The 25,921-nt window shown below is 43.3% G+C and overlaps 2 protein-coding genes across 2 annotated transcripts; one reads left to right on the top strand and one right to left on the bottom strand.

Annotated features, from left to right (window-relative positions):
* Positions 1-11,727: 11,727 nt before the first annotated feature.
* On the bottom strand, positions 11,728-14,442 carry znf16l (zinc finger protein 16 like). Its single transcript, XM_079579757.1, has 3 exons — positions 13,285-14,442; positions 12,968-13,165; positions 11,728-12,891 (listed from the first exon to the last, which is right to left on the bottom strand). The coding sequence occupies exons 1-3, from the start codon at positions 13,967-13,969 to the stop codon at positions 12,086-12,088; spliced, it is 1,689 nt and encodes a 562-aa protein (XP_079435883.1). The 5' UTR covers positions 13,970-14,442; the 3' UTR covers positions 11,728-12,085.
* A 1,682-nt stretch (positions 14,443-16,124) lies between these two features.
* On the top strand, positions 16,125-25,638 carry sh3tc1 (SH3 domain and tetratricopeptide repeats 1; the record flags this gene model as incomplete). The annotated part of the gene is made up of 19 exons (XM_079580012.1): positions 16,125-16,411; positions 16,834-16,905; positions 17,988-18,118; positions 18,219-18,324; positions 19,007-19,147; positions 19,220-19,418; positions 19,508-19,584; positions 19,652-19,844; positions 19,910-20,034; positions 20,151-20,183; positions 20,254-21,582; positions 21,688-21,828; positions 22,077-22,298; positions 22,387-22,567; positions 23,686-23,836; positions 23,907-24,029; positions 24,103-24,253; positions 24,423-24,619; positions 25,357-25,638. The coding sequence occupies exons 1-19, from the start codon at positions 16,306-16,308 to the stop codon at positions 25,636-25,638; spliced, it is 3,960 nt and encodes a 1,319-aa protein (XP_079436138.1). The 5' UTR covers positions 16,125-16,305.
* Positions 25,639-25,921: the final 283 nt, after the last annotated feature.

The following is a 25,921-nucleotide window of genomic DNA, read 5'->3' on the forward strand; positions in this document are numbered from 1 at the left end:
GATAAATCAAACATGGCTTAACAGGATTACCTTAATACTGTACAAGACTCAGAAATGTTTGCCTCGCAGTTCAAATATCAAATTCCTATGTCCTATGCATTCCTATACACACATACGTATATCTATACACTATTTATGTATACAAAGCACACGGGCAGGTCTCAGCGAAGTACAATGGGCTATTTACATTTGTTTGCTGATTTGGAGACATCTAAGTGTCATTCATTCAATTCCTCTTCATTTTGAAATCATTAAGGATTTTATTTATTTATTTGCAGTAAAACTGTTATTATCCATAAAAAGGCAACGCATGAACAAATGGCTACAAAACCAAACGAGGTCGGCACTTTTGTTTCCATCCATATACGTTGCTCTATTTCACTTTGTTATAATTAAAGCCAATATTGCAATGCTACATGTAACAGTTTACAAATGAAATGATCTCTCAATGAAGTGATGAGTTTCAGCTTTTTACTTCACTGTATTTATCTAAATGCTTGCAGATTGTGTTAGGCATGTTCACGACAAAAAGGAAATACCAGGATTCGACTCGATGTTTAAAACCTTTCAGAAGTTCTATGTGGAAAGAGTAGAATAGCTGCAGGTGTCTCCAAAGCCTCTGGAAGATCTCTGTTCTACTGAATAATACCAATTCCAAGCTGTTTAATGAGTTTACACATTCTTTTACTCTGCCTTCAACAAAAATAACTAGTTTTTTTTCTCCGTTCCAACTGTAATAGTGTCTAAAGACTTACCTGACAGATTGTGCTGCCAGCCCCAGAATCGTCAGCCCAGAGTAAGACCAATAGTGATGCTGCGCTCCTCTCCTCTCTCCTCTTCACTGTGTTCAGCATCCAGTCTCCAAGACGCGATGCTCTGAGCCGCTGCCCCCCCCCTCTCCCTCTCTCCCTCCCTCCCTCTCTCCCTCCCTCTCTCCCTCTCTCCCTCCCTCTCTCCCTCCCTCTCTCCCTCCCTCCCTCTCTCCCTCTCTCTCTCCCTCCCTCTCTCCCTCTCTCCCTCCCTCTCTCCCTCTCTCCCTCTCTCCCTCTCGCTCTCTCATTCTCACACTCTGAAATAAATAACAGACGCTCAGGCAATCAAGGTGGAACGACGACAGAATGATCAAGATTGGTTAAATGAAGTCGTTAATGAAAAATGCAAGAATACATGGCGTGATGCAACGAGGAGCCAAGTGTGCGCAGGGCTGAGGGGAGATCCAAATGAGCTTTTATCTCACAAAAGGAGACGGCACGAGAAGATAGCATTTTGCTCAAGGTTTTGCACTGCACATTCTATTAATTTCCTATGGAAATGAGCTTAGACCCACATGAACAGTCATATTTTCTCAAGATTATGTGGTGGACAGTGAATTCCTGAGAGATGATCTCCTCATTCATGTGCAAAACTAAAAAAGGATGTAAATATTTCAGTGGAGAAGACGTTTGTGTTTATGAAGGCTGGCAAATTTGAAGATAAAGGCTAATGTGCAGTAAATCATTTTTATAAAAAGTAATGCAATAAAATCCTGTATAAACAGACATCTTCTCCGCTGAAGTATTTAGACGAACACTTAAATATAGCAGAAAGCAGCGATTATCGGCCCTCGCCCACCGTCCTGCCCAAAGCAAGGGGGCGATTGCTCTCTTTTGTTTCAATCTTAGATTACGGAGTTATTGCTACTGCCTTTATGTTTGTTTATTTTTAGAGGTCTTAGTTTTGGGATTTTGGAATGCAATATTTATCACGATTGCAGTGATGGAGTTTTTAGCAGGGGGCGCTAACTAGCCCTCTCATACTTGACAAAGTGAAAAGTTGTTTTTGGAGCTCGGTGCTCAGTTCTAGTTGACCTCATATAGAGAAAATTGTTTGTAAATTTGTATCACTCTTTGTGTGCAAACTGAAGCATATTTCAGATTGTTAAAATATGTACATTTTACTGAGGGTTGCTTTGTGCCCAACAGTGACCAGGACTCTCATTGAGTTTTTGGGCTCTGTTGCTTTTTGCATCATATATGTACAGTGGGAGGGAAATGTATGTGAACACTGCAATTTCTCACATTTCTGCCTAAATATATAAATAATAAAATCTGGTCTGATCTCCATCAAAACCATAAGAATGAATTAATAATGTCTGCTTAAACTAACACCACCCAAACATTTTATCATATTTTTATTGGCTATAACATGTAAACAGTCACAGGACAGGGAGCAAGAAGTAAGAGAACCCAGGAATCACTCACTGAACTACAACAGTTTTGTGAGAAATGGTCCAAGATTCATCCCGATCATGTGATCATCAGTTATTACAGCCCCACACCACGATTCTCCTGCACCAGACTTCACAGTGGGGATAGGCTTTTGATGTTGATGTGCTTTTCCATTTTTCCTCCACACGTGACATTGTGTGTTCCTCCCAAACTATTCCACTTTGGGTTAATCAGTTCACAGAATATTTTGCCAGAAAAGTGGAATAGCAGGCTGACACTTCTTTTGCAGCAGTAACTGCTTTCTGCTAGTTGCAGATTAGACATAATGATCAGGATGAAAACTGTTGCAGTTCAGTTAGATTCCTGGGTTCACTTACTTTTTCCTCCCTGTTCTGTGAATGTTTACATGTTATGGCCATTCAAAACATGATAACATGTAATTGTTTGGGTGGTATTATTTAAAGCAGACACTGTTTATTAATTGTTATGATTTTATTAAAGATCAGGTCGCATTTTATGACCAATTTAGGCAGAAATGTGAGAAATTCCAAAGCGTTCACATACATTTTCCTCCCACAGTCTGTGCACAAGGTATGGACGAGGAGCAGAGTATGTTAACTGTCTGCTCGAGGGAACTGCGCACTGCATTTAATAATAATAATAATAATAACACATTTTATTTGTTTGCCGCCTTTCTAAGCACTCAAGGTCGCCTTACATCAAGGAAACACATTAAAAGTACAATGCATAAGCTAAAAAGAACAGTAAATAGGACACTGTAAAGTTAAGGCAAATGAAGTATCCAGGCAAACTTAATGTTCAAATAAACGTGGGCAGCAGGTGGTGATGGGCTGCGTGAGTGTCCCCCGTCCTTAGACTCTCCGACACGGCGAGGAAAAACTCAAAAACCCAGTGGGAAAACCTCGGGGAGAACCACAGAAGGTGAGATCCACTCCCATGGACGGACAGGCTTATAGATAGACCCAGGGCAGATGGGAGTCCTTCAAGAGATGGGCCAAGATCGCAGAACGTTCCGTCCTTGTTGGAGCTTCAGTTCTTGTCCAGTCCCTGTAGGTGGGGTTCCTCTGTTCCTCCTTGGACAGGACTGAAGACCACGACACCCACGACTCTCCGTCTGAAACAGGCACTGTTGGAGGAGTGGGACGGGGACACCATGTGAATTGTGATGAACAGACTTCAGATCAATTAAATATTGTACCATAGTTAAGACAAAGTATTAATTATGGTACAATTACAGCCCTGATTGTGCTCGGGCCTAATAAGCAGGAACAGGAAGTACTGGCTCTCACAACTTCCGACCTTTGACCTTTATTTAACCAGGTCCCACAGATTAAGAATCTCTTTTTCAGGGAGGCCCCAGAGGGGAACCAAGAACATGCAATCATAATAACTGACATATATCAAAGTTAATAGCACAGCCCTACTTTGGCTCACTGACTTATGCGGACAATAGCAAGTGCCTATACGTTGAACAACACAAAGGTCTTGGACAAATTACTCTATGAGGAGCGTAAAGTACACCTTTTTGTAATGATGCCATACTTGATTGCTCACCGCTGTGGCATGTTATGTGTCATTCACACAGCTTGAGTAGAGGTGAAGCAATTACCCCTAACGCCTCCACCTGGACATCATGTGGGACCATAAACGTAAATAACATTCCCCTGCTGTCAGAAGACTGATGTCGTTCGCTTGTTGCACTGATTGTACTGATCTGCCCAAGAACCCACTGGATTGGCTCCGTGTCGAGAGTTTGTGTGCGTCTGCGGGGGAATGATTGTGCTGTTTAATATAGGAATCTTCACCTGCACCTGCTGCACAACGTGAGCTCGCTGTGAGTGTTGCTCTGTGGTATCTAGACCCAAGCAAAGGAACCGGCTACTTTGTTCTGTTTAGGTGTCTCACATGACATTTGTGTTGTGTTATATTGTAAAAGCAGACATTTGCAATAAAAGTCCTAATTCTCCTTAAAAGCTTTGTCATGTGTTTATAAACTCCTCCCTATGAAGAGGTGTTAGAGAAGCTTCACGTTCTTGACTGTTTTGACTTATTTTCCCAATAGAGCTATCCCCTTAAATTCTTTTTACAGTACTACAGTAAATACTCCCAAATCCGGTTGACACCTGCGTGATCCCTTACTCAATTTGACTTGAGTAAGGGATCCCCTCTTCACATCCGCACAAATAGGTTTTCAGAGGGCAAGAGAATGCAACAAAGTAAACACACTCTAGACGGCAATGAAATTCAAAATCTGAGCTCCTGGCTGAAGGCGGGTAATAGAACGTCCGTCTGGTCCCAGGAACGGGTGAGACGCTGCGAAGGCAATTGGAGCTTTCTATTCTCAAGTGTTTGAGAATTTTCGCTGCTTTTACCTTTGTATTTTGTCAAAGAAAACAGCCGCTACACGATCCGCGGGTGGTTTATTTTCTTCGATGCTTTTACAGCCCGCCGGGTCGTGCAATGAAGTGAATGCTTTACAGCTTATATTTAGATGTTGTGAAGCAGGGAATCCTTTCCAATCAGTGCAAAACACACGCAATCAGCAGCAGGAGGCAATGGACACATAATAATGGGTTTCAGCACAATACCATAAACATAAAGATTTTTTTTTCTTCAATTTTTTTACTGAACGTTCACACACAAGAAACAGACAAATGTGAAGTGAAAGCAAAATGATACATGATTCTGTTGTTTTTCATAAAATAGAAAAGTGAAAAGTGGGGCGTGCATAAGTATTCATACAGCATTTTTCTGAGTGCATTAAATTGCCTTTATAACATTCCTAATGACTGCAGAATGTTCACACCTTGCCCTAACCATTAAATAGAGGCAACCTGTGTGTAATCTACTCTCAGTTTAATTACAGCTGTTGTGTGAGGGCCTCAGAGCTGTGGTCGGAGTGTTTTGGTCACTAAACAACATCATGAAGGTCAAGGAGCACCAGAGAGGTCGGGGATAAAGCTGTGGAGACGTTTAAAGCAGCGTTAAGTTATACAAAGATTTCCCAAGATTTGAACATCTCACGGAGCAACTGTTCAATCCATCATTTGGAAATGGAAAGAGTAAAGCACCACTGAGAGATATAATGTATTACCCAGACCCTAACCTTAATGTTAGGGCCCCCTAACCCTAACCTTAATCCTAACCCTAAACCTAATCTAAACCCAATTCTAACCCTAACCCTAAAACCACATCTTGACCCTCAAACTGTCCTTCAAATAACTGAGGACCACCCAAAATGTCCTCACTTTACAAAAATGTCCTCACTCTGTTGATTAAAAACTCAAACTGGTCCTCACAGTGTCGTAAGTACAAGAACACACACGTACACACACACACACACACACACACACGCACACACACGCACACAAAGAATCCAAATAACATCTAGATCATTCACTGATGATCAATTCTTGACACTATATTACAGACAGCTTTTCAAAATACGTACTGTCTTTGACACAAAACCTGTTCAAATAGTTTCATAATCTCAGACTGTGACTTAGATAAAAGTATTTCTGGCCTTTCTTGGTCTGAGAGCCTTAGACACCAGAGTATTTTCAGCCAACACGAGCTTCTGGCACAGGGAGCGTGCAGAAAAGTCTTTGAAAAATATAACATTCTGTGCTCCTGTGGTGTGGAGTTCCCAGGAGCCACCACATATAAACATGAATATACGCTGCAGTCACATGTCCATAAATACATAATTGTTTACATGTCTTAATGGTACATGTGAGTATAAAGAGGAGGTGCAGCACCAATCATTGATTATGGTTACTATGACGACCATGACCCACAGTGCTTTGGGTGTTTACAGTTGCCTCCATTCCACACCCCAGTTGGGTTTTGACCTTTTGGTTGTTCTTGTACCAGCAGGTAATCCATAAAGCCAGGCAGATGGACTTTATGTAGTTCTACTGGTGGCTACATATGGTACTGCAGTATAATATGTATTCACTGACCTTTAACTAAGTACTGTATTTAGCTCAACAGCAAATGCTGGGATGTAAAAGTGTTCCCAAAGCATCTACCAGGAAGTTGACTGTGTCTTGCAATTCAAAAACCGACACTATGGCGAACACTATATATTGGAACCAGAGACCGTGCATCGTTGTAACTTATGAACCTACGTTTGGAAATATCTTATTACTCGAAAGAATGTCTCAATGTAAGAAGACCTTATTCACTAGGGCTACAGTGGTTTTCGTCTCAAGGTTTGGTTTGTCCCATCTGTTGGCAGCAGGGGGAATAAAGCATGCAAAAACTGTGTACGAGCCCCCATTTTTACCCAGCAGCAGCATAAATCCATGGTACAGTGATAAATGCAGTTTAAGTACAGATCGACCGTAATAACATAATACAAGAAATACAGATTGGTGCACATCGGCAGTAGAAGAAGAAATGACCAACATAGACAGGATCACTCAAAACTGCATGAATGAAGCAAAGTACATATTCCAGGTATGTTTTAGAGGAGGGAACGGCATTATAGCGGAATAAAAAGCTCAAATATATTGATGTTGCGTAACACAGCCTATTCCTTGAGATTTGAGTGAGGATTCTTAGGAGATTGCATAACAGTGAAAAGTCCTGACATATCACAAGTGTTTCTGAACCAAAGAGTTTTCTTTTGAAGACAAATGCCTATGTTTGATATTCTTCTCCTCTATTATACATGGGGCCTTCACAGGTCTCACAGCTCAGCTCATCTCGGCTCCACTCAGACAGCAAAGATATGTCTCCTCTTGACTTTTCAATTCACAATTCAATGTCACATTAAAGTTTATGCCACAAACAACAGCAAGCACCGCATTAAAGATTCATGTGGTCTGGTCCAAAAGGAGACGTGGAAATACCTTGTGAGAAAACCTCAGTGGTATAAAGATTGTATCACATAGGCCAAGGACAAGTGACGTGTTCGGCTAGTTACCATGTCCACCCATTCACAGCATGTTTTATTAGCTTAAAAATGCAGTTGTTTTTTCCAGATCTCCACTAAGGCATTGGCTCTATCCCGCAATGGGAAAAAATATATGTTCAAGAGTTAAAGGGAAATTGCTGTTTCCCTTAAACCGGGATTAAAAAAATAAAATAAGGCTAAAACATATTATAGTGACTCCTTGTGGTCGGGGTTAGTCTCTCTTTCTATTTCTTACAATAGTTCGCATATAACAGTGATCAATGCAGATTAATTTAATTGTAAAAAGACATGAAATAGGATCACAGCAATCGTTGCACATTTGATGAAATAAGTGTCAGATGTTGAGCCGCCCCTCTCTGGCTTCTTAAATTCTTAAATCCTTTCATTGTGTGAGATCAGCAGTTTTAAACGATTGCATCCAGTTACATCCAGAGTTTTGGGTCCCATTTAAAATGTACGGGATTCAACTTGAGTGATACTGACGAGACTTCAAGAGAATGAACATGCAGTGAGTTTGTGTTTTGGCAGTGATCGTTTACTTTACTGATATACTTAACTGATGTTACATTTTTAAAACACCTATAAAAGAGGTTTTCATCCATGTTTGTTTCATTGCTCAAGGCCACTCTCTACTCCCCCTATGGGTGAGTAATGTAACAACTATGCCATACCACACAAGTCCTTTTTAACTTCAGCCTTTCTTAAAAACATTCTATTTTCCCTCGAGGTGTATTGCATTCATACTATTTGTCGTGTGGTGAGTCACTTGAAGAGCATTGGAATGGATTTTGTCTGCACGAGTGTTTTCTAAGAAGACAGCCTTCCGCTCTCTTTGCAAGTTTATTCTTTCTCAGAAATGTAATATGTGCTTCCTATGCCAGGCTTAAACACAACCCTTTACATTCTGAACTGAGAAATTAATGACAACTTAAAGTGACCCTTTGGCTCATTTGCCTTCTGTTGCTGTGCTGTTGCCATGCTGAATGTCATCTGCATAACCTCTATCTCAATAGTGCTGCGCTCCATCAAGATTTTAAAGGCGTATTTTTCTCGAGCCAGGTGGAGTATGGGATTTTTGATCCGTTGCTTAAGGCGCAGTTATTGAATTACAGATTGAAATATATGTCAAGGACTAACATCAATAGCAATAGAGGGAGATCTATATCGTTGGTGCTAAAAAATAGGCTCAGTGACAGCATCAGTCATCATCACACTGCATTAAATGGAAATCATTTACATTCTAAAAAGGTTATTAAGGATCAGGTTGACAGTCCTACTACTACAATCACCGTGAGTCATTACTTTATTGTCATCCCATTTAAAAACTGCGCTTGTAAACAATGAGAGTGAAATAGCTTTTGACGCACTCTGGTTTTGAGGATCTCAGAGGTATACCACTCACACTTATTATGTAGCAGAAGTAATGGACCTGCCAATCCTGTCCGTGGGACACAGGGCACATATGCCAACCCTGAGTATGTACGAATAACACAATATATAATAGATGCACTTTATAACAGCAGAAGAACATCTTAGGCTGAAAAGGAAGGGCGAGCGATGTCTGGTCAGAGGGCTGCGTTTGGTCCCCGTGCAATAGTTTGGGCAGCCTTGATTCATACGATGTGAGATATACCATCTGGTGTTGTTTCCGTTTTTTTATTAGCTTGACTTCCAGAGCACGCTTGAAGACGTTATGGCCACTCTCATCGCCATGGTTACCTGCGGTTTTATTACATTGTAATGATGATTGATGCCCGGTTTGAAAAGGTCGTTGTGCATGTGCTTCTTTTACAAGATCTTAATGTCAAAATGTTCCCAGCTCCTGCGGGACAGTTCTGTTCTTTAATAAGTGATTTTTAAGTGCTGGAATGATGAGGCCATAGTAAAAAGTAAAGTCAGTTTGCGTTTGCTATTTGTGTGGTTCTGATTCTCACCTTGATTTCCTGTCTTTTCTTCATTCACCATCATTTGTGAATCAACAGAATGCATCTGACGGCCATGTGTGGTTTTCCAGTCTGTCTTAGAGGATATTTGCGTCATTGTTTTTGATCTACTAGTGCTGAAGCTTCTCTACTTTTTTGGAAACTTTAGAGTTTATTAGCATGTTACAACAACAACAATGTCAAGTTCACAATCAGCCGAAAGACTTTATGATTAGATGCACAGCAAAACGAACTTCATTCCACTACTATTGCTTTTGACTTATTTGGCATTTCTTCTCACCCAGCAAGGTGATCTATAAATCATTCTCGCTGGAGAGTGGTCAACAAAAAAGAAAATATCTTCCACATCCACACCACCAGTGACCTTTTCTCTGAATGCGTAAATATGTAGAAGAGGCTCTTTAAATGCAAAGTACTTTATAGGGCTTTGAAAGGGACCGGGAAACTGAGCATCGCAAAGGCTTTTGAAATCCCACTTGACTGGAGATATGCGGCTCTCGGCGAGCTACAGGATAGACAAGTACATTTACATATGTGGAGAGTACTATGGGGAAAAAGAATACTCAGACTAACCTTTGTGTGTCAATGCATGTGTTTTATTGATTCGTTTCCAGACAAAAAGAATGTACACTTAGAAATAAATGACCTAGAGTATTGCCTTATTGGGGAGTACAACGTAAGGGTAGTTTTCCTGCCGCACAGCAAAAAGTTTTTGTTTTTAGCGCCATCTTTAAAGTCGGTCACGTTTTAACATCATCCAGGGCCAGGTATGTATTGGTCAACTTTAAAAAATATATATATATTATTATTTTTGAAGCCAAATGGAACACAACCTGTCAGTCCATGGGAGTAGATTATCTTTCCTTCAGGTGAACCCCAAGGTTTCTTTTTGTCCCCTCTGCTCTTTCCCCACACCCTGATACAACGATCAATCTTTCATTGTGCATCTGTCTTTGCCAAACTTTTCTTCAGTTTCATCAAAATGTGGGCTTATCCTCACGCTGCTTATTGTTAGAAACAGCAGTGTCGTTTACGAAATATACATGACTTACATCAGTAGCACCCACCCTCTTCCTCGCATCACGAAAGTCTCCCCAGACCCTTCAACTGATGTAACAAGGCACGTTAGCATTCAGGTGGGCTCGACGTTTGCTCAGATCAAATGATTAGCTTCACATCTCCAGGGACGCACGCACCCTAAGGCCCTCACTCCCCCCCAAAGACCCATCAGCTCGTTCTACATCTTCAATCAGCGCAGTGCAAATGCAGAGTGACAGGCACACCACTGGACCACTGCAGTCAATCGTATTTCTCATGAATACCTTGTCAGGTCGGGAGAATGAGGAGCTTTGACTTGTGTGCGTGGCTTACCGTGGATGTAAACAAAGGCTATAGCAGAAAGGATCACTTGTTAAGTAGATCTGTCATCTTTACATTAGCCGTAATGATATTAAAAGATAAACATGAGAGCTGTGGAATGACTCGCTGAACTGCAGATGTGCAAAATCTCTTATTTAGTCTTTGAGTAAACTCGTTTTTACTGATATCTGTAAAAAAATCAAATGTTGGCCTTGTTTGTTATGAGTTTAGATCTTATAGGCAATGAATTAAAAAGCCTAGTGGGGGAAAAAACAACTTCAAAATATTGTTAAGTGCAGCTTAAAGTTTGGTATCTCTAGGTGGTAGGTAAAAAAAAAAGGTATTCTGAGAGATTGGCATTTTAATTTACAATTTTAGAAATAAATCTATTGGACAAATGTAGAATTAATGCTGTAAAACACATGCAATTGTTGTAAGAAGCAAAAAGGTTTGTTCAGGTGGCATTAAAATGATTAGGATCTTGCCTAAAAATTGCTTAGTAAACTATTGAATACCTTCATATGGTGCAAGAGCCTTGAATGGCAGCGTACTAGCGCCCCCTCCTGCACTCAGAGGACATTGCAGGATGGAGGGCAGACAGCAGGAGGTCTCTGAATTCTCTTCTTCATCTCCCGAGATTGACTTCAAACACAACTTCGCTTCATGAATCCGTCTGCTCTCAGTCACATTTCCACACTTTGAGTCTTTGAGCGAACGTGTCCTCCAAGTCCATCTGTGGGGGAGGGCTAAGGAAGAGAGAATCAATATTAAGGGGCTTTTTGGTGTTTTTGTTTTGTTTTTACTCAGGGGTAAATGCTCTACATTTTTTGACACAGTTCCAAATGCTCTTGATCGTAAAAAACAAAAAAAGGACGTTTCAATGGAATTTTTAATATCTGTCTAATGTCTGAAATAGTTTGCTCAGCGATCTGAGAGCTGGAGCACAGAGAACACTTTGTGGAAAACAGTGTATTTTCACAATTATCTTCTGGCAAAGAACATAAAAATATGCACAATACTTTGTCAAAAGCAACTCACTGAGGTTGATCAATCATAGGCAGATTAATTATGTAACCTGCTGATGTTAATATTTAATGTCTCTGTGACAGATCAACCGTATTTCAACCAAGCCACAAACAACACATAGTGCAGGAAAGCAGGTTAGTGATTGGTGTTCAGACTTTACTGTTTGAACAAGGCCATAACACACATTATTAAGAACACACATAATTAAAAGATTATTTTAATGTCTCTTTTCAACAACAGTCTCAATGGAACAGTCTCAAAGGAACAGTCTTTCCAGATGCAGCTCAAACTGTGATTTTATGGTTAGTATTGGAGAAGATTATTCTGTTACATGTCACAAAGTAAAGTGATTAAATAAGAATTGAATCAACAAATATATAATAGTTTAAACTTTGCCTTTGAAATATTCAGTCCATAGATGGATTCTGAATGACAAAAGATTTGAAAAGATTTAAAGTGCTTCATGATTTCAAACATGGGCCACTTTCTGCGATACCATTCTTAAGATTTGGGCGTGAAAATGAGGAATATAAAGACGATTAGCTTAGGTTCAGTGTTACAGGTCGTTACAGGTTGTTGTTCAAAGTCCTTCAGGAATGAGGCAGTGTTCAGGTGCTCTGTGCTAGGCCGGTGTGCTCTGTGTGTTCAGTAAGTGTGTCCATAGACCCGCTGTGCTCAGGCCTCTGTGAGTCCAGGGGCCCTGAGGGCGTGTCCAGGAGCCCAGGGATGCAGCGATGGCTCTTGTAGGTGCCCAGGTGCCTGAAGCTCCGGCCACACTGTTGGCAACAGTAGGGCGTGGCACCGCTGTGGATCCTTTGGTGAGTGTAGAGGTTGCCCAGCTCTTTGAAGCGCCGGCCACACTGTGGACAAGCATACGGGCTCTCTCCAGTGTGCACACGCTGGTGTCTCTTCAGGCCCGACAGCACAGAGAAGCCTTTACCGCACTGCGGGCAGGGGAAGGGGCTCTCGTTCCCACTGTGCACCAGCCTGTGGCTCTTGAGGCGGGCTGCGTGCCTGAAACGCTCCCCGCACTCAGGGCACACAAAAGGCTTTTCTCCGGTGTGGATGCGCTGGTGCTGCCGCAGGTTTCCCAGGTAGTTAAAGCAGCGGCCACACTCTCCACACTGGTATCCCCCCTCGATCCTGATCTCCTTCTTCACTCCAAAGCACCGGCGTTGGGGCTTTTCTCCGTCTAGTGCAGGGCCATTCTCACTCTGGGACTCGGGCCCCTGGTTCAGGTCTGTGCCATTATCCCCCAGCCCAGAGCCTGCTGCTGTAGACTGCAGCGCCTCCAGAGCCTGGGCCTCCACAGAGTCTGGGTGTATCAGTTTAATGTGCTCTTCCAGGAACGCAGGTCCAGGACAGAAGGTTCCACACAGAGAGCAGATGAAAGAGTGTGTGGGGAAGGAGCGCGCTGCAAATACAGATGAATAATGACTACAATGTACTGTATAACAATAAATAGAATCAGGATGGATTCCTGAAAATACCTGGCTCAAGCCTGCTCGTGCCGCTCTGTCCAGGACCCCCGGGTTCCCCTGGAGAACTGTGGTGATCCATGGAGAACTCCAGCTGCTGCTCATTCAACAGTGCTTCTTGATTGTGATCCAGATTACTGTCCCGCCTCAGTGCCTCCTTCTCATCCCCCTCTGCAGCATCTCCATCCTCACACCCAGGCTCCTTCATCACTGCACACAACATGGTCACACAGCTCATTCAGATCCACAATACTGCTTATATTTGTAATTACTAATCAATAAAACAAGTCAATCCTCGTCACATTCTCTGATGCTCAGGCCGGATTTACCTTTTAGGTCAGCGGAGTAGTCTACAGGGGTTATCCACTCGTAGTCATACATCCGTTTACTCCCGGAGGGCAGCATGCTGAAGAGGTCCTCTGCGGGAGACTCGGACTCTCCCGGGCCGGCGTCGGCCCACAGGGACAGGGGCGGCTCCGGCTCGGTTTTAGTCTCTCTGTCGGTGCTAGACTGGCTCGACTCCATGTCCGCGGAGCCTCGGGAGTTCTTGTCCTTCATCAGGTAGTCACATATAGCGTCTATCTTCTCCTTTTTGACCCCGGGCAGCGCCTTGGCTCTTCTGGCCTCGGTGCAGTTATTGTTGTTGTGGTTCTTGGAGCCCGGTTCGTGTTTCTTGGGCTCGGCGGACAGCTCCACGGACGCCCCTCCGGTGTCCCTCTGTCCCGTCTCCAGTCTCGCCTTTAACGCCTCGATCTCGTCGCTCTTCTCCCGCAGCTCCATCTTTAGGACGCGGATTCGGATGCTGACCATTTGGCGGATCTCGGACAGCGCCGTGTCCAGGACCATGCTGATGTTTCGGCCCAGGTGCTCCGTGATGTCGCTGACCGAGCACAGCAGCTCCTCATCGGGCTCCAGGAAGTCATCGCTGTCGGGGCGGACAACACACCCGGGAGGCTCCATGGGCTCTGACCCGAGGCCGCTGTCTACCAAACTCAGGTTTCTCTTGCGGATCATGGACTCCCTTTGCACCAGAAATGTGTTTTTTTGCAGGTTTTGGTTAGCTCTCCGCACAACGGGCTAATCATTAAAGGGAGCCAGTTGCACCGGATGTGCCTGGTAATTGCCTTCAAAGTAAAAGCCGTTTATTAATATTGTAATGTAAAAAGACCCAGCTTGATCGCGGATGGCTTTTATTTTGAAATTCGTTTTGAAATTGGCCTGGGAAGAGTACTTTATCCTGCTATCCATCATCGCCACCACTGGAGGGCAGCATCGAGTTAAACCGTGACAAAAAGAAGTGAAATAATAATTTGTGCACTAGAAATAGATTATTGTCATTTTTTTGAAATACATTTTGCTTTTATCTCACAGAAGATTATACCATGTATTTTTTTTTATTTTTCCGACTCGAGCAATTGCACTTAAAGCCACAACGCAGAACATTCCCGGTTATGTCTGGAATTTAACATAAACAAACGCATCACCGAGACACTAGAATAATTACCAAAATAAAGCTTTCAGAATTGGACTTCATGTATTTAACAGCAAATGTCTCGCTCTCAGAAAAGTCACTTGTCAGGTCTGAGGAGAAACTGTAAAGACACACGTTTCTGAGGTATTCTACATCTCACCTATGAAAATTGAAATAAAATAAATATAATCAAATGTTTTGTGTGGCTTTAATTTCCTCTGTCAAGCTAATGCGTTTACTTATGACTGTAAACTTTGTATTTCATTATGTTGCTTTCTGCCTTTTAGATTCTATATTAAAGGCACACTGCGTAGCATTTTGGACCATACTGTTGCTATCAATACAAAACATGTTCCTAATGACCCGCTCGACATAGAAAATGCTGTTTTTGCAGTGGGTAATTGTTGGAGAATAAACGATGTTGTTCGAGAGCATAGATGAAGAATAGGCAGCAGTCTGGATGTAGACGTTTATTTACCATGGGTGCGGGACCCGGACACATGAACTCGACATTGCGCTAGTCCTACCATTCAACTCTGTCTATGCTTCCACAGAAAAGGGATAAATACCCTCTCCAGTGTCATACTGTTACGCAAGCAAACATTCAGTGGCTGAGAGTGGGCACCTGAGCCCCACAGTCAACGCTATTACAGAGATAGTATGACTGTACAGCTTGGCCCACGGATAGTACAACTTACAACTTCAGCCAGTATGATAAATAAGCTATCCTCTAACAGTAATCAAATAATGGATTTGGATGAGACAAACCTGTTTAGATTGCAGTTACAGAGCTGAGCCGCTCACAGCAAAAGCACATGTTTGTTTGTACATTTAGTATGAGGTATTTTTCAATGATAAAAATATCTGTCATGATGTAAACGCTTGTATTACAATTTTATTCATTGGGTAAAATTTTACGTGGTGTGACTTTAAGTGAACTCAGTCAGTGACTCATTTTACACGTAGGCCACACACACTGCCTGATCCCAGAAAGATTTGGCACAAAAAAAAGGTCACACGCTCCAATATTTGGTTGGACCGCCTTTTTCTTTTGTCAATCAGCTTCTGCAATGACAAACGATCCAAGACCCAGTGTTGCATTCATTTTTCACCGAGATCTGGGGAGAGTTTGACCACTACATTCCTTCTCCAGCACATCCCAAAGATTCTCAATGGGGTTGACCAATCCATGTGTGGAAAGGCCTCATGTTCCCTGATCCTCTCTTTCACAATGTGAGCCCCATGAATTCTGGCATTGTCATCTTGGAATTATGCCCGTGACATCAGGGAAGGAGAAATCCCCAGAGTAGATACAGTTAGTTACATCCAGGACACTTCCACAGTGTGTTTTTCATTCATGTGAACCGTATGGAAAGATGTGCTAAACAATGTAGACAATCCTCTGCAAAATGTCATCCACTATTCAATATGTTAAGATGAAAACAGTGGACAAATGTGACTTTCCCTGCTCTTTGATCTTTAAGTCTGTTTTAGACCCTAAGGCTGTCCGTAAAATGCCTTCCTTTAGTCAGTGCTGACAGAGGAACAGAGGAGGGCAGGAAGTGCTGAGTGTGTTCCTGGGATATTTGAGGGAACACACACACACACACACACACATACACACAAGAAGCAAAGGCCACAATCACGGATTTTTCGGACTGCCTTGTTCAGAGAAAGGACCTCTTGCTGCTGCAGAGGTTCGGTCTGCTGAGGTCATGAGTGTTTACAAGAGTTGAAACACACCGCCTGGAGTTTGAACCCTCTGTGACGGGACGGGGGAGTGACCAGGGACTCATTCAGGGAGGCGTGTGGCGGTGTCTGCGCCACTTGTCCCACGGCACACGCTCAGAGCGGGACATGTCAACGCCCTGAAGGGGACATGTCCACGGGTTCACGCCGCGGGACGGGCAGCAGCCGCGGCAGCCGCAGGAGGAGCTCTGGGGACGGGCAGCAGCCGGGCAGAGCCTCCAGGAGCGGCACCATGGGTAGGACACAACCTGTTAGGACAAGCAACGTTAAATATTTGCTCAGTGGGTTTTTCTTCACCGGGTATTAGGAGCAATTTGCACAAATGAGAAAAACACTTAGACATTCATTCATTTACTGTTTGTTTTTTCCCACTGAAATAAATCCTATTGTGTTTTGCTGGCCAGAAGAGGCATGTTTAATTATTAGGCTTGGCTAAACAAACATCACAGTAATATCAGTTTGTGCATCATATGTGAAGGTTATGCAAACATTTGGCTGGATACATTTCTATTTGCCATCAGTGCTCACTGTTACAATATCCGCCCCACATTCTGCCTGGTGGCTTGGTGTACAGGTGCCGACTTCGTTCTTGTTTGGAGAATGGTTCGACGTTAAGTGTTCTTCTTGGAAAATGCCTATAATCTATTGTTTGTTCCAGTGCGTGGCCTTTCCAGAGATGTTCCAAGTTTAAAAAGAGCAATGTCGATGTATGAAGACAGCAACCCAACAGGTACATGCCACTGTGCAGGCTTTAGAATAATTTAGCATTGCTGTTGTACATTTTGCCTTTGTGCCAGGAGGTGTAAAACATTATAGCAGGTAGTAGAATGGCTGTTCTTGTAAAAGTCACCTGAGAAGTCATGTGAGATACTTACTCCTTAAACTTGTGACCTTGTCTCAAAATCATTTATTAATTTCAGTCACATTGGGTCATCGGCAGAATCTCCCTCGCAGTTTTGTGTTAATATGTAATTTTTCCATAAATTATGAATTATTATTCATTATTAAATTATTCATTTTCAGATAGTAGGTTAAAGGGGCTAGATTCAAGTTAGCCATTTTATACTCACTACTGCCGCCTCAGGTCATACGTGTAACTGCACTTTCTATATTAACTCATTGACTGCCAACGACATCTATAGTCGTCAATTGAAATCCGAAAACTGCCAATGACGTCTATAGACGTCAATTCGGTTTTTCAATGGGAACAGCTGCAGCAAAGCCTTGAGCATGTCTGGTGTTAAAATCTTAGTTGTGTTGCCTAATGCTGCCACCTAGTGACTCAATAAAAGAACTACAAGTTATTTGATTGAGTCACTACCTCAGCTTTTTGGTCAGAAAACCGCATTATGGGTGATTTCACCTATTTTCTACGGACGATTACTAAAGAATGGAAAGAGGTACAAACAAACTTTTTTTTAGATGAAAGAAGAGAGTCTAATCTTTCTTTTAGTGGGTTTCGTGTTGACATAGACCTGGACCTAGATTGTCTGTGGGTCTTGAAAAATCCTGAAAAACCTCTGGCAGCGGGGAGCTCTCTGATTTGAAAATGACAGTCAATGAGTTAAGCTTGTGCATGACGGCACTTTGGACCCGAATTAACACCTTTTTGAGTGACAGTGCAGGATTTTAGAGGCAGTTGTGGTGAACATGTCTGGGCTCATTTTACACACTAGGACATTGTTTAAACATGTAGGGGGAGGAAGATACTTAATTTGAACATTTTTAAACTCTGTATAGTCCCTTTAATAGCACAATCGTGGAACATGAACCTGCACAGCCCTTCAGAGCAGAGTTTTGTTGTGTGTCCAGCTCTGCCTGTGCTGCTGGACATGGTCAGGGGTCCGGAGCGCCTTCCTGCAGAAGGGGAGCTACAGGAAACACTGAGGGGGAAACTGCGAGTGCTGCAGGCTGACAGTGGAGAGGTCACAGCTTTGTTCACGGTACCGTCTACACACACTTAGTGCCAAATATACATTCTGTACATGCACATGTGGTAGACAGGGGGGTTCACGCCGCAATGACCCATAACTGTGTCTGCAGGAGCTGTCGGCCCATCTGCTCTCCATCAGCCCTGAAGACAAGCTTATTTTTATAACCTTTAAAACCTTTGAGGAAATATGGAAATTCAGCACATATTATGCCATAGGTATGTTCATCTAAAGTATGACCTCCGTGACTGTGCATGTTTAACTGTTCTCACAGTTTGTTCTTCCTAACCACTTCACCAGCAAAACATGATTCTAATAGTTTTATGAAGCGATAACATTCACACAATTGATGCAGTTTACATTATTGTAACATCGTCAAATGGTTAAGGTTTAGATGTACTTTTATTGTCCTCTGTATTTGACCCATCCTTCGATCCTGCTGAGGCGATCTGTAAGGAGCAGTGGGCGACCGCAGTGCAACGCCCGGGGACCCGTCTCCAGATGTGGAGCCAGGCTGATGGTCTGAAACACCTGGCTGGAGGATTAACCTATTGTGCATGTTTTGGTTGATGGGGGAAACCGGAGCGCCCAGAGGAAACCCGCATGGTTTGGGAAAAAAACTCAGGACTTTCTTGCTGTGAGGCCAGAGTGCTAACCACTCAGCCATAGTGCCGCCACCGCTTCATTTGCCTTAATGAGTAAATAGTGTACTCGTCTCGTACGTACTTTTGCACTCAGTGTGGCCTCATACACTGTCATCGTTATTGAATGACTTTTTGAATGAGCAAATTCTCTTTACCGTTAGGCTACGAACACAAAGTGCTGTTTCTAAACCTGACATAATTGCCCACTTTGTAGTAGTTTGCAGTATAACTGCAGCACAAATGCCTTTTACTTCAGGTTTCTTGGGTCCTTGTTTGGAAAGTGTGCTGTTTGACCCAAAGCTGTGGCTGCAGTCGGTGGAGGAGGACGTGTCTGTGGAGGTTTCACTCCTAGAGGACACTCTAAACCTGATTTACAAAGGCATCCTTATGCAGGAAGGTTTGTATATGACACAGCACTCAGTTGAAACACATATTTGAGGGCTGAAGGGTTTGTTTTTATTCCCACCAGGCTCGTTCTTTGCTAGCTGCAGTGCTAACCAGATGTTTGATAGCTCTACCTCTGGGGGGGACCTGTACCTGGTGCAGGGGGACATAGCCCAGTTTGAGCCTCCCTTCCTGGGCTCTGGGTGGAGTGTGCGCTGCCTGGCTGATGGAGCTCGAGGCACTGCGCCTAAACCCTCTCTGGAGCCTGTCTCGGCCTTCCACCAGTCAGTATCTCTTCATACATTAATCGTCTTAAACCCTATAATCAAACCACATACTGAGTAAGAGTTTTGTATTCTCTTTTTCATTTTAGATGGTTTTTAAAATCCTGCCCAGAAAGCATTTTAGTTGGTGATGGGAAAGCCTCCTGCCACTTTCCTCTGCAGTTTGGTAAGTTCAGAAAAAGCTCATAGCTTCATAAAAAGTGAAAACCTAAATGAGCTTTTCCAATTGTTAGCCCGGGGTTCCTGTCTGGCCACAGAAGAGTATGATGCTGATGGTCCAGACGAGCTGAACCTGGCACCCAACGAGCGGATCACTATTGTGGGACTGCTGGTGTCCTGTTTTGACTGGTTCGTTGGGAGGAAGGAAAGCACTGGAGAAGTGGGTCTGGTCAGGAGCAACTTGGTCAAACCAGAGGATGCCTTCAAGTAGGCTCTGTCTTTTATTCACAAGTTTTATCATACAGCGTTCTAAATGTGCGTTTGTTGTTCAGCTCTGAGGATGTGTTTCTGGATGGAGAAGACAGGGTGTTTGTCAGTCTACAAGAGGACACAATTATGGAAGAAACATTGGACCTGCTGAGGAAAAAACACAGACCTGGCCATTTGTACAAACTTGGTATGCCAAACGTCTTGGGTCTAGCTTTTGCTTGTATGGTTTAATTTCCCAAATATTCAGAATATTCATGTTATTGCTCATGCTTTCTGTTGACCCTAACGCTACGTCTGATACAGATAAAATGTCCAGTCAAGACCAAGAAAAGAGAAGTGAGTACCCCACAAGATCATTTTACCGAGAAGATCTAGGAATTGGGATTATTATGTTATCTTCTCTTAGGGAGCTTTGTGAAGACACAGGACAAGGAGCATGAAGGCTTCAAGATGCACATCCAAAGAGTACTGGCTCCAGACCCAACGTTCTCTCAGCGTTCTGAAGAAACATCCAAACCTGAGATTGATCCGGGCTCCATAACCCCCTCTTCTAACCTACGCTTCTTTGTCCCTCACATCGTCGAAGGAAAGAACCACACAGAAGACCTCATGCCCTTGTTTAACTTTCTCGAAAACCAAGACTACAATCCGGACTATGGGCTTCTTTACCGCCTCACTCCTGACGAACTGTCCTCCGCCGCCTTCTCCGGTCACTCCGACGAAGACCAGCTGACGTCCTTTTTGAGCGTCGCCAGGGAAACCGCCAGGAAGAAGCGCCTGTTTTGGTCGCAGACTCGCTTATGTTTCCTTTTGGGCAAACTTTGCATCGGCCGCTGTAAATTCAGCCAAGCCCGCGTGTACTTTGAAGAAGCCATGAGCGTCCCGCGCGAAGAATTCACCGATTTCAGATTGCTAGCTAGCATCTACCACAACCTTGCTAGCATATATCTTTTACAGAAAAACCCAGATAGCTTTTTCCAAATCACAGAAAAACTCGCCGCCTTGCTTATGGGTTTTTCGTACTGCCTAGAGGTTGTAGAAGAAGAAACAATTTTGCAGCATATCATGAAAAAAGCCATTCTGTCAAATAGCAAACAAGCAGAGGCGCGAGCTAGCTTTCTGTTAGCTAAACATTATTGGGCGCGTAATGAAAAACAACAAGTTATTCCTTATATTGAAAGACTGCTTGTAATTTCTTGTGAGGATACCCCAACTTGCAGCATCTCTCCGGGCTGTGGCTATTTAACGTTAGGAAGACTGTTCAGTGAGCTTCACCTCGCTAACCTTGGCGCATGCTCATTTCGAAGAGCCTCCTTAGAGCCATCAACAACACTTTCAAACAGCCTGAGCTGCATTCTGGAAGTTATAAACAATTTGGGGCCACAACAGGAAGCATCCGTCCCCTGCCATGTGGCTCCTTACCTACACCAAGTGCTTTCTTTGACCGAAGTCCAAGAAAAAGAAAATGTCCACCACCAGGCGCTCAGCCTTCGTCTCACGGTTTGTCTGAGCGAGACGTTCAGCAAGCACCGAATGTTGGAGCAAGCCATTCAATATATGCATGAACTTCTAGAGACCTGCCCCTCATCGCATTCCCTCCCTGGCTCACAAGTGAATAGCGCCCTCATCTGGTTAGCGTGGCTCCTTATTGATAATGGAAGGCCAAGTGAAGCGCTTGATATCCTGGAGTTAGTCCTGGCTGCCATGCCAGAGCACTGCACTTCTCCACAGGAAGGCAAGTGGCTTTGTCTCAAATTCCCATGTTGCTTGTAGATTCATATCAGTCATGTGCTGTCTGAAAGTAACGTGTTAAGGTTTTGAGTCTATGATGTCTTACCAGGTGAAGTGCTAAACCTGTGTGGTGTTGCCCTCTGCTCCATGGGAGACCTCCGGAGGGCAGTAGAGAACTACCAGGCCGCTATAGACATCTGCCAGGAGTATGAAGACCTCCCTAACTGGGCTGTGGCTCAGGCTAACCTAGGTATAACATGATGATGGACGGTTAAAAGAATTAATCAAATGTTATGGATATTAAATGACTGCACTTCTCATACACATTGACAACATGCAACCCCTAGACCATCCTGTACACAGAGCCTTTAATCTACCTGGATATTCAAATTTGTAATGCTAAACCACATCAAAAATCAGTAGGCTGTTTAGATGTCTGCATGTGGATTCTTGAGTGACGCTTCTAGTACTTGGAGTGCGCCTCTTCTTTCCTCAAAGGTCTGCTGTGTCTAAAGGCTGGAGCTACAAGTCTGGCCCAGAGCCACCTGACCGAGGCCGTGCAGATCTTCTCAGAGCTAGACCAAGGAGGACATGAGGAGAACTTTATCACGGTTCTCCTGGAGCTGGGGGAGCTCCATGTGAAGCGGGGCCAGGTGCATTGTGGGAAAGGATGCTACGAGTGGGCCTTGCTGCTAGCCGTCAGTGCCAACTTGTTAGACTGTGAGTATATAGGGCAGCCCTGCTTATAGTAATGTTATGATACTAAGATACTGATGCTCCTTCGACAAATAATACAAGATTTTTGTAGGTGAACTGCGTGCCACCTCTCAGCTGTGTGGCCTGTACAGCTTGGAGAGTCCAGACCAGGCCCAGTGCATCCAGTACAGCCTGCACCGCCTCCAGCTGCTGCAGAGGACAGGGGACAGGGCCAAGATGGCAGACGCTTTGGAAGCTCTCAGCCACCTCTACCTCAGCCTGGGCACGCACAAGTACGACAAGTGTTTACTCATGGTTTCATCCACTGCCTGTTTTATGGTAGACTTTTAAACACGTGATTTTGTGCAATAGTATTGAAAACATGATGGAAGTAAATTATACAACTATAATTACTGTACACATAAAGCCTTTTTAATGACGCTAAAACAACGTGGGCTTTTAACTGTGCATATCGTGCAGAATCGACTTTTTGAGCTTTAAACCATGATATTATGTTGTTCCGTTGTCACACTGACCTGTCACTGTCTTTGAGTAATCCACCGGCAAAGCTGTTAAATTTAGTTTCTTCTTCTATGGTATCAGCACTTCGTTCTGCACTTCCTGGATGAAATTTTGTCATTGTTAAAACCTGAAACTGTCCTCCACATTTTGAAAGCCCATAATCCAACATAATTATAAATCGGTTCAGAGCTGTTCTGCTCCAAGTGTGTTTCTCACGCTGTGCCGAAGCTGAAAACCACGCTGTAAATCAAAACTGCAATTTTTCTTAAAATAAGATATTCCTACAGCTGCCAGCAGCAGGACCCCAGACTAAGTCTTCACCAGCTCTAGCGCTTATATTTATTAAGTGCCGAATGTAACAAATTTCTCCATTGTGAGATCAGTAAAGGATTCTCTTATCTTATCTTATTTCAAATTATGAAACGTAACATACCAATGCAGAGGCGCCCAAAATCATGTTTTTAGTCTATTTTTAAGCAGGATGTGTCCTCTTTAAGCTAGTCCCAGTTCTACCCTTATGGAACTCCCCCTCTGCTAATGCTTACTCATGTTTTAAAATTGCATTTGTTATTTATTTTTCTTATGTTACTTTTCTTCATAGAATCGCCACTTCACTGGCGTAAAACTATGATTAATTCTTACCACAAGCATAATCATCCCATCAAACTAAAGTCATTTTATTTTAGAGATGAAATGGGTTGTATGAACTTCTAAATAATAATGGAAAAAGAGGACACCCCGAAACATCTTGATGTATGCCTTGTAGGGCAAATGCTGTCGCGTCGTGGTAGTTTTTAAACAAAACAAATAACAATTTTGTTCCTCAAAGATAAACTGGTGCAGTTATTTTGTCTATTTTCTGATTTATTGTTTATGTGATGGCCTTCAGGGCGTTCCAGGCAGCTCTGGACTACACCAAGAGCAGCCTGGGCATGTTCATTGACCTGGGCCTCAGGGGGAAGGAGGCCTATGGCTGGCTCCAAGCTGGAAAGATCTATCACCTGCTGGGGCAGACGGAGCTGGTGGACCTCTACCTACAGGTTAGAACTGACCCCAGACCGGTGGGAGTGTAGTAAATCCACTGTATATAACTGTGTTTGTTAATGGCAGGCAGCTCAGGATGTGGTTCTAAGCACTGGAGACACCAAGTCCATTCTCAGTCTCCTGGAAGCTGCGGGGGACATCTTCTTTAACAGTGAGCAGGAGCGGGAAAACGCCATCACTTTCTACAGGGTATTCAAATCTGTTGAAATGACACTGCACGTATTTACAGGTAGAGTGAATAATGAATATCTATGTCTGATAGGATCGTGCTCTGCCCATTGCCACAAAGACCAACAGTATCCACTCCAGACTAAGGCTGTGTAATAAGCTGACAGAGCTGATGCTAAATCTGAAGATGTACGGGGATGCTGTGGAACATGCTCAGATGGCACTGGACATTAGTATTGCTTTAGGTAAGTCAACTAATAGAAAAGAAAACGTGTATCTTCACAAATCAGAAAAGCAATGTGTGATGTGTTACATATCTGCCTTGTGCCCAACAAGAACGCATTATTCTATATTTTACTCCTTTTAATCCACCCATGTGGCTAAAACTATCAGTCGTCTATGTTTGGTGTCCAGGGGATGGTCTGAATGAGCGCGTGGCCTACCATCGCCTGGCCTCTCTGTACCACTGCCTGCAGCAGTTTGAGCTGGCCGAACACTTTTACCTGAAGACCCTGGCCCTGTGCCCCAGCCCTCTGCAGTTCGACGAGGAAACGCTCTACTACGTCCGAGTCTACCAGACACTGGGGGACATCATCTTCTATGACGTGAAGGTGAGACCCATCGCTGTCTCATATGTAAGTCATTGATTATGTGTTTAAGAAGCGCATACCTTATTGCTCTTCTGCTTATACAAGATCCCTTGGCAGCCACACTTAGGGAGGTTATATAGGTTATAAGTTAATATTTGACCTTTCAGTGACCCAGCGGCTGTATGGGTGCTCAGCTCGGTGGCTTTACTTTCCATCCCAGTGGCTCCGATGATGCTTCAGGGTCAATTTTATTTCAGCTTTTTTAGGGTTTCTGGTAGGTTTTCAAAGGGAATGTATATGTTACCATGGAGACGGTTCAATCAGCAGTGAGATCATAAACAATAATCCTGGAGCGTCCTACCAACCATCAAGATGGTAAGTAAAGGCGCTATACTAACCACCCAAGCATCCACTGTGGCACTGAAAGGTCAAATATGTGTAAATATCAACTCTTTTTTTTTTTACATGAATAGTTGCATAGTGCACCTTTAACTTTCCCAAAAAGGGTCTCCCCATAACAAACAATGGTATATTCTTTTTGGTTATTTTCAATTATGAATATGTAGTTGCCAAGTCTCATACATTCACTCATTACATGCATGCCATGTTGTGCCACAGCTGCCACTTTGCAGAAAAATCAAAACCCTGTTGTTATGAATGTAAAGTAATATAGGCTTAGGTTGAAAAATGTAAAATGTTGAAGCTCAAATGAAAGGTGGATTAAATGTTTGCACTTTATTGCTACAAATACTGTCCAGGACCCATTCGATGCCGCCGGTTACTACCACATGGCTCTGGCCGCCGCCCTGGACCTGGGCAATAAGAAGTCCCAGCTGCAGCTGTGCACGCGCCTGGCCACCATCTACCACAACTTCCTGATGGACCGAGAGCTCTCCCTGCTCTTCTACCAGAGGGCGAGGGGACTGGCCGCCGAGCTCAACATCAGGAGGGTCAACATCGCTCCCGACCAGCAGCTCAGCAACGCCGCAGAGTACAAGACACACGAGACGGCGTGGAAGAGAGGCGGGAAAGTGACCTGACCGTGCAATCTCGGCTGGAAGGATTAGCCGGATAACTTTCATTTTAAAATTTCAGTCATTTTTTTTTGGTAATCAATTCCAATGAAGGGTTTTAAAACTGGCAATAACATGGAAAGGTTTGCATGATATTATTTAAAGCCACACCGCAGAACTTTACCGTTTACAGTAGCTAAACTTTTCACAATACCAATGCTTGTTTTATGGTATGTTAAATGGCTTTCATTTAGGAAGTTCAAGTGAATCAATGATCAAAAATAAAGTGAAATAAGTGAAGTCATTCATT

This window comes from Gobius niger, assembly GCF_951799975.1.
Source record: "Gobius niger genome assembly, chromosome: 21".
Taxonomy (NCBI): domain Eukaryota; kingdom Metazoa; phylum Chordata; class Actinopteri; order Gobiiformes; family Gobiidae; genus Gobius; species Gobius niger.